The sequence below is a fragment of the Plectropomus leopardus genome, chromosome 16 (assembly GCF_026936395.1).
Source record: "Plectropomus leopardus strain MGB_pleo_1.0 chromosome 16, ASM2693639v1, whole genome shotgun sequence".
Lineage (NCBI taxonomy): Eukaryota > Metazoa > Chordata > Actinopteri > Perciformes > Serranidae > Plectropomus > Plectropomus leopardus.
This window is the reverse complement of record NC_142191.1, coordinates 33,719,800-33,728,562: the sequence shown is the minus strand read 5'-3', so window position 1 is coordinate 33,728,562 and position 8,763 is coordinate 33,719,800. Positions and strand designations below refer to the sequence as shown.

Sequence of the window (8,763 nt, the reverse complement as noted above, 5' to 3'; positions counted from 1 at the left end):
ACCCATCTCATGCGCCGAGATCAGATGAGGAGATGAAAAATGTTCTAGTCGCCATGGGCTTGCGAGACTTTGACATCTCATCTTGTGAAGTTTCCCCTGAGTGGAAAGATAAACTGTTTAAAATCATCTAACAGTACATCTTCTCAAAGCACAAAATGGACTGTGGTGACGCAAAAGACTTTGTGCATAGGATCTGCCTGGCAGATGACAAACCCGAGTCCCACCATGCCTTTATGACAAGCTGCGGACAGCTTTGGATGAGATGGAAGAACTAGGGATAACCCGTAAGTCTCAGAGCGAATACTCTTCTCCCTTTGTCCTAGCTGTCAAGCCGTCAGGTGACCTTAGCATCTGCAATGACTTCAAATGGTTAAACGCCAGAACGGTGAAGATGCGAACTCATTACCCCATCACACAGATGCTGTTGCTGCTCTTGGAGGTAATGTGGTCTTTTCTACCATGGACCTTAAGTCAGGCTTTTACAATGTCCAGTCTACACAAAGATGAAAAAAGTACACTGCATTCTCCTCACCATTCGGTCTCCATGAGTATAACAGAATGCCTCAGGGGCTTGACCAACAGCCCCGCCACACTCGTGCGATAATGATGATGAACATCTTTGGTGACAAGAACGTCCACAAATCTGTTGTGCTACCTTGATGATCTTATGGTCTTGGCTCCCTCTGAACAGCAGGCACTTGAGCTTGCGAACAGTGTCACGTTAGCCCACCCAGATTTTAAAACTCTGTTCATTCTTGCTGTGGATGCCTCTTTTGATGGAATCGATGCTGTTCTTTCACAGTTGCCTACTGGTGAAAAAGACCGCCAGAGCCTTGGGATTGGTGGAGCCAGAGTCAACAGATGAGAGTAGTAGGTGGACCGGGCTGGTGAGAGCAGCTTTGTACTGTTGGAGGTAATCAGTGGAGGCTTGAAGATGAACTGTTAAACTGGGTTTTTTGTTTCATAGTCTTTCAAGTTAGTACTTACTGGATTTCATTTGGTGTGTGTGTGTGTGTGTGTGGGGGCTTTGGCTCAGAGGTAGAGCAGGTCGTCTTCTAATCAGAAGGTCAAGCTGTTCAATCCCGGGCAACATGTCGAAGTATCCTTGGGCAACATACTGAACCCCAAATTGCTCCCGATGCCGCATCATTGGCGTGTGCATGCGTACGAATGATTACTGAGTAACAGGTGGCACCTTGTACAGTAGCCTCTGCCACCAGTGTGTGAATGTGTGTATGAATGGGTGAATGTGACATGTAGCGTGAAAGCGATTTGAGTGGTCAAAAAGATTATTTCCATTTACCATTTCTCCCATGTTCTCTTGTTGTGATTATGCATGGCCTTCACACACAAATTAGAACACAGCACATCTGTAGACACAAACACGAAATCTTTGATTTTAAAATATTTTATTTCATAAACAATATCTAAATTCAACATGGTTGGTCACATACACAGCTAGATTAGAAAATGCTTGAATTAGAATAAGAGAAAACAATAATTGGGCATTCCTATCTGCTTGTCGAGTAGCAGCTTAAGGCGTGAGCTCATGTGTGAAGATGATGAATATCTATAGAGTTGGTGGTTAGAAAACTGCTACACATGGAAGATGCAGGTTCAAGCCCTTGGCCTGCCAAAGTGTCTCTGAGAGAGACACAGAATTCATTCAAGCTGCAGCGATAAGATCTGAAGCTGAGCTTGTCCTTTGACGATGTGTAAGGAAGGGAGTAACTTTTTTTCTGGAAATCATTACACAGTTATCACAGACAGCTCAGACATAGATATATAATGTGTGTCATCTGCTACAGTTTCTTTGATTCAAATCACAGAGACAGACAGATCAATGCTCGGCACCTTTATCCATCTCATCTCTCTCTGTCTTATCATGGTCTGGTTACAATGGAAAAAAGATTTTGTTTAAATTAGAGGAGGGAGGTAAGCCATCAGTATCTCATAAATAGACATAAATAAATACATTTAAATACTGAAAAGACAACATTATGGTCGATGGGGTAAATCAAGCTAGAAAAGACTCACATTGTCCCCCCATCTATAGATAGGGTTTGATAGTTCTCTACATGTTGGAAGACCTTCACCTATGTGGCTAGTCTATCATAAATGATCTCTAATATATAACCAAATATTGAGAATATTGTGCAAGATCCAAGACACTTTTTGTGCAAAGAATGTGTGCTTCTCTACTATAAAAGCTTGTACAGGTGTTTTTAGTTTAAAGTTTTAGAAAAGTTTCCCACAATAGAACAACACTAGAACAACACTAAGAAGGCATTTGCTGTATATAATACCTTTCACCGTAGATCATAATTCAATTAGAAATGCTTTATGTTAAAGAATACACCAAAATGCACCGTCACAAAAAGCCATTCACGTAATTTTAAAAGAAAAAATGTACGGGCCATGGACTGTACTTTCCAGGAGAAAATATTGAACTGGCTACTCTGGTGTTCCCCCCAGAACATTCTCTTTTCTGTACATCCATCCACTCGTCCATTTATACCTTGTTTCTGACCCACGGGTGAAGCTACAGTTGGTGAGGAATGACTGAGGGTTGAGTGAGCTGTGCTTCACCATGCTGTGCCTGAGACAAACAGTGCAATTGCTACTGTGTTCTTTCGTCCCTTGGGCTACTGGTGCGGCTACTATACAGTAAGTACGGTACCACTCCAGAGGAGGCTGTGATGTGTGTTTGTGTGTGTGTATGTGTGTGTCTGTGTGTGTTTGTGTGTGTGTGTAAGCAAGCAAGCGAGCAAGTGAGTGAGTGAGTGTGTGAATGTGTGATACAAATGTTGTCTAGGCAGTGATTAACTTGGGTCTCGCTGCAACCAGTCAAACTGTAAACAGGACTTTCAGTCTTCAGTTTTCATAAGGGGATAAATCAGAAATGAAGTTTGACCCCCATGTAGTTCATTGTTTGACTTCACAGCAAAACATATTCTTGTATTGTCCTTACTTTTAACATTTCCTTTGTTTTCTTTTATATTTTCGACTAAGACAGTGGCAGTCTGGGTATCCAGAAGCTTTTTTTCCGTTCTTCTCCAGTTGCTGATAAATCAGTAGTTATGAGGTAATCAAGGAGTAGATCATACTGAAACACAAGAAGAACAAACAGGGAATCAGGAAATGTTAGCTGAGTAAACACTTTGCTTACAGGATAGGCGGGCAGAAAATGACAGAGTGAAAATAAAACATGTCAAATAATCTAATGGCCTGCTTGAAGCATTCACAAGCTTTTGAACAATTTGTGTGTGTGTGTGTGTGTGTGTGTGATCTAACATTTCATTGATCCATAGTTAGTATTCTTGCTGATTCACCAATACTGCTGTCTCAACTGCTTGCAGATTTAATGGAAAGTCTTTTAATGTTCTTAGAAGTTTTAAATCTCAGAAGTGGACTTATTTTTCTTAGTTGCAGACAGCTAACTTTTTATATGTGATGTCCCTTTGAAGAATTTCCGTCATGATTATTATCGTCTGCATTATTCAGAGGAATGCTGCTTCTCCATCATAATCAGCCCTGCATTAAAACAACATTCGGGCTCGCTACATTGGTGGCGGTGTGTTGTCAAGTGCCAGTGAGACAATGACATACAATCCAGGAAGTCCAATTAAGTAATAAATAAGTCCATGAGTTTGGAGGTGTAGCAGACATCGAAACACCGTACAATGATTTATTAAATTCTGACATAGGACTTTGCAACTCTGGAAAGGTTTTTACAGTAACAACAATTTGATCTTATCAAGATAAACAGTGGAAATACAGTGTTCACAGTACAAAATTATCTGCCATGTAAACGCCTTTGCCTATATTTGATTCCAGCTTAAGTCAGTTGAAGTGCAGCTTCAGAATGTATGCAGATCAACACAGCGTGAAAAAACGGCAGCTCCCACATTTACTTTGATGAGTCCACTTTGTTGACACAGGGTGGTCTTGCAAAATAAAACCAGTGACACTGGGCTGCAATTGCACATTTCAGAGCTTCAAGGGCCCTGATACACTAAGCTGATGGTTGCTCTTTCTTTTTTTTTTGTCTTGTGCACGTTGTGTTGTTATTGTGCAAATTGACTAACTGGCATCTTGAATCCATCATGTGAATCTTCTGGTTTCTGTTTTGAGTAATGATTACAGACTACCGCCACCTGTTGGTGTGGAAGTTATTTTCTCTCATGCAGGTGCAGACGTTCTTGCTCATAGTACTGTCAACCACTATGCACTCCTTACTCATGGTACTGTAAACCACTGTACACTCCCTACTTATAGTACACCACTGTACACTCCTTACTTATGTCACTGTGAAGCGTTGTGCACTCCTTATTCATTACTCTCAGAACTGTAAACCCTCCATTACACATGTTGTAAATCAATGTGTACTCTTTACTCATAATACTTTAAACCAATGCATGCTCTTCACTCTGTTCACTGTAAACCACTTTGCACTTCTTAGTCAGAGTACTGTAAACCACTGTGCATTGGTTTGGCATCTGCTTAGCCCTCAAACTAATACAGCTACAGTTCAAAACTGCATTTCTGGATTGTATTTCATGATGTAACACAACCCCATCAACTCAGCCCTTTCCATTTGTCCTTCACAACATTTTGTTTTTGATGTGCTTTTTTCTATTATTCTTTAATTTTCCTTGTAATCATAGTGGCCACTTTAACATCTAGACAGCGAAGCAACATAAAAGGTTTTAATATTTGAACCCTAAGCGCTATTAGCACAGGTGAACCCCTACTGGACCCTTTGGGTTATACTCCTCTCATCCTGAGCACACATTTGCACACTAAAAAAAGCATAAATCAAGCCGGCTAATCAGGATGTGCCTCGCCAAATTCATGCAAACCCCACAGTATGGAAGAAGCACTTACAAAGGCATTTCACAAGGGTTTTTTTATATGACCACACCATCATCAAAGCACACATACACCTGTTAAGTGCATCCTATGGGGCTGCGTCTTCAACATAACATGCCAACACACAAAATGGGTAGAGCAAATGCAACTTTGAAACCCGACCCCTTCATGGGGTGGAAGACAAAAAGCTCTTGACCTGAACAAAGTCCATATGTTCTTGGGAAAAGAGGAGGGACTTTGTCTAAGAGAAGCCCCACTGTGGTCACCATTAAGCAACAAGCAACTATGATGCACAAATAGGGTGGTTGGTTCCCACACTTTCTTAGCCAATGTCACAACTAAATGACAACTCCTTCAGAGAGGAGTGCTCCAGAGGCCTGAATGGAATCTTCACTAAGGCCGCACACCCCAGGAGACAGGTCCCATCACGGGAAAGAGGCACGCTTCACAAGAACCCCCTGCAAAAACCATTGCATGAGAGGCTGGGCAAAGACTAGTCTTTCACTAAAACCCCTATAGCAGGAAGAGATGGCTTTAGCTTACACTTTAATAGTTGAATCGACAGCTCTCTAACCGTCAAACACTGCAAAATGGAAAGAATAAAGCCAACTGCACATAACATGGAGATCCAGGTGGGACCCATTCACTTCCCCTTCTGCCAGCCCTATAACCGCACTCGTGCACCTCACACCTGAAACACAGTGGCTGCATGAGCAGTGTGCGACGGCAACCTCACCGAACTGCAGCATGTTTTGCACTTGTGGCAATGTTGCTGCTTTGACACTTCTACAGGACTGCCTGCTGCTTTGGATGCCATATTTCCACATTTATAAGCACAAATTCCAGTAATTTCTGCAAGCTCCCACATTGTCAACAACACGGTCCTGCAAATATTTCACAATAAAATGCCTTGTGTAAACAAAAGATGAGATTCTGTCAATGAAAACGTTGTCAGGCGACTTTTATTTTGAAATGGGAGTAGGTAAGTTTGACTAAAACATACATCTTTGTACTCCCTCAACTTTTAAACTGAAGTAAGAGAAGATATAGAGTCAACAGAATTATCAAAACATAATTTTCACTGTCTATTTGTCACGCACTGCTCACTCACTGTTTTTTTTTTTTTTTTTCGTGCTATCCAGATGCCCTGTATAGGTGTTTTATGACAAGACTAGATCATCACACAGCGTATGGCATTTATAAATGCACACAGCACTTTGAAGCCACGCGTAAACTATCATTAATTCCACGTCATATTTCTCCTGTACTTGAGCAGGAGGGTGGGGGTATATTTTTCTAGCACAGTCATGAAAGCCTCATCTGAAGTCCAGTTCGGGATGGTGGAACCAGGAAGTAAGGAAGAAGAGGGAAATGCTCTTGAGGAATGTAATATGTTTTAATAAACATTTCCATATTACCAGCATTAACATCAACACTAAGACATTGCAACTTTGTCACCGCTCACCGCGGCATGAGGGGGGCAATGATGGGGTGTCTCTGAAGAGGCAGCTGGAAATGGGGGCTGCCATAGCTGTGTACCACTGTCTCTTTTTCTTTCAACCCATGACAACACTTCATCGCTTCTCCTTTCTGTGGATGGGTGAGCGGCCAATGGGACTGCTGTCTTTCCTCTTCTAGCTGTTTGGAGTGTTAAGTGACTGTGTAGACCAACACAAAAAGCCTTTCTGTAATGGTGATACTAACAGAGATCCCTGCAGTGCCTCTGGGGTTTCTACCATTTTTTTTTTTTTTACACATTAAAGGTTTTATTGAGCCGGGTGGGGGGGTTTATCCACTGTGAGGGTCTGAGGATAGAGAGATGTTGTATGCTGTAAAAGCCGTCTGAGGCAAATTGTGATTTGTGATAATGGGCTTTATAAATTCAATTGACTTGACTTTTAGGGGGAGTAAATCTCTGCCACACATGGTGAGAGCCTGTGGCAGACATCACACATCCTGCTGCAGCAAAACCTTGAATCAGATTATGGCCCTGCTGGTCCAAAATGCCAGTCTGACACCCCTGATGACAGTGGACATTTAGCTGAGGGGAAACTAGGAATTGCCCAACACATCTCTAACAGCAGCTGCAGCAAGCTGGACTCCCAAGCATTTAGTCAAAATATCCAGCGTCTCTCTGTCACACAGCAGCCGTGGTCAAAGGCTCCTTGCTCTCTGACTGTCGATGGAGGAGGGGATAAACTTCTTGAGCTCCTGCTCACTCTCATGGCGGCAAAGCATCACACTGAAGTATCTGAGGTGATCCCACCACTGCTGGTGTTTCAACTCAGGCAACACCAATTAGGCCTCACAGGCTGGTGGCTGGTTTTCATTGCTCTCTGCATGGACTGCACTGAGGCACTGATGAGGTTCATGTGAAGTAGCAACTCAATCCACAAGAATTTGCTCAATGTGCAGTTTGTTGTCTGTGAAGAGAAAAAGAACGACAATGGCAACCCGCCTTCCTTTATATTGTGGGGTCTGTACGTATTCGGGCAGGCACATCCTGATTGGCCAGCTACATTTATGTTTTTCTTAGTGTACGAATGCGTGTTCAAGATTACAGGAGTATTATCCAAAGAGTCCAGTAGAGAGTGGAGCATGTGTGAGAAAGAACAGCCTATTTTACAGAATACAATGGAAGGTGGCCTTCAAGTGCTCAGAAAGATTTCCAAGCTTTCAAAGTCAAGCGAAATTCAGCTTTATAGGAAAATTATGGGTGACATAAACTGCCTCTTTTTCAATCAATCAAACAAAGTTTTATTTTCATAACCACTGTTATTCATCATTGTAATAGCGAGTTTCATTTAAATATTGCAGTGTCTCTATAAGCAGTTGAATCAGGTGTAAATCACAGGAACACAGAAACTTACATGCACACGATATCACCTTTTCACTGTTGCTAATTACATTATGGTTCTATATTAAGTGTCTTAATTTTATATCGATTTGGATTTTTCATGTGGAAGTAAATCTGCTCCCATCTGATTTTGAAATTAAAAAGCCATTGAATTTCTAGCACTGAATACGCACTCAAATTATTACTTTCTGAATTTTTTTCCCTCTGAATTCAATTCGTCAAATTTTCGATAACTCATTTTCAATAAATCAAAATTCACATTTAAATAAGTCACATAATATATACTCAAGTTGCTCAAATTTGATTGACCAAATTCAGAGGCCAAAATACGAGGTATAAAATTCGATCCGGGGCAAAGCAATCAATTTTCGATTAAGTCAAGCCAACATCCAGCCAGTCAAGGTGGGCTGTCAGCTCATGGTTGCAGCTGTCAACAAGCACAAACGATGGTGTTTCAGTGAGGGTATTAGCTCTTGTATTTGTATGGTTTGTATTTGAAAATTCAGTAATAGACAATAAATGATGCCTACGAATAAACAAATTGAACAAAATCTCTGCAGAACTTTAAAGAAGTAGTGTTTGGTATGTTAGCATTTTCTAATGTTCTAATAATGACCATTGTTTGTTGTCCCTAACAACCATACAGTTGTGAGGCTGAGATTATGTGAAGTAAACAGGTAGTCTCATTGGTTTATTTATTTACCACAGTTTCTGTTATCAAACTTCTGCAGTGCCAAAAAAAGCACATGCTAACAATTGTTGTTTTGCAGCTGTACATTAGTTGTCATACCAAAAATATTTATCTGGCTGGCGATTATGTATCTGTCAGTGCACAGGCTGCAGTTGATGGACAACGATGTTGTGCCTGTCACAGCTTTGGTTACTGTCATGTATTGAAACGGCACAATACATCTGGTGAAAATACTGTCTGATCACAAATCTAATTATCTCTGCTCTTTCCACAGGCCCAACATCACCACCGAGATAAAGGCTTGCTTTTGCATCGGGTATCAAATCTCCCACCATAAAGTTTT

General features: G+C 41.3%; 1 protein-coding gene across 4 annotated transcripts in view; it reads right to left on the bottom strand.

Moving 5' to 3' along the window:
- Window positions 1-1,399: 1,399 nt before the first annotated feature.
- Window positions 1,400-8,763, bottom strand: part of cnih3 (cornichon family AMPA receptor auxiliary protein 3) — a 172,822-nt gene continuing 165,458 nt past the window's right edge. For all 4 annotated transcript variants that reach the window (XM_088089520.1, XM_088089519.1, XM_088089517.1 and 1 more), the window contains one exon: window positions 1,400-3,106. Coding sequence is in view for 1 of the 4 variants with exons in the window: in XM_088089519.1 (XP_087945645.1) it covers window positions 3,079-3,106 (28 nt within the window). In the remaining 3 variants the exon portion in view is untranslated. The remainder of the gene's footprint in view (window positions 3,107-8,763) is intronic.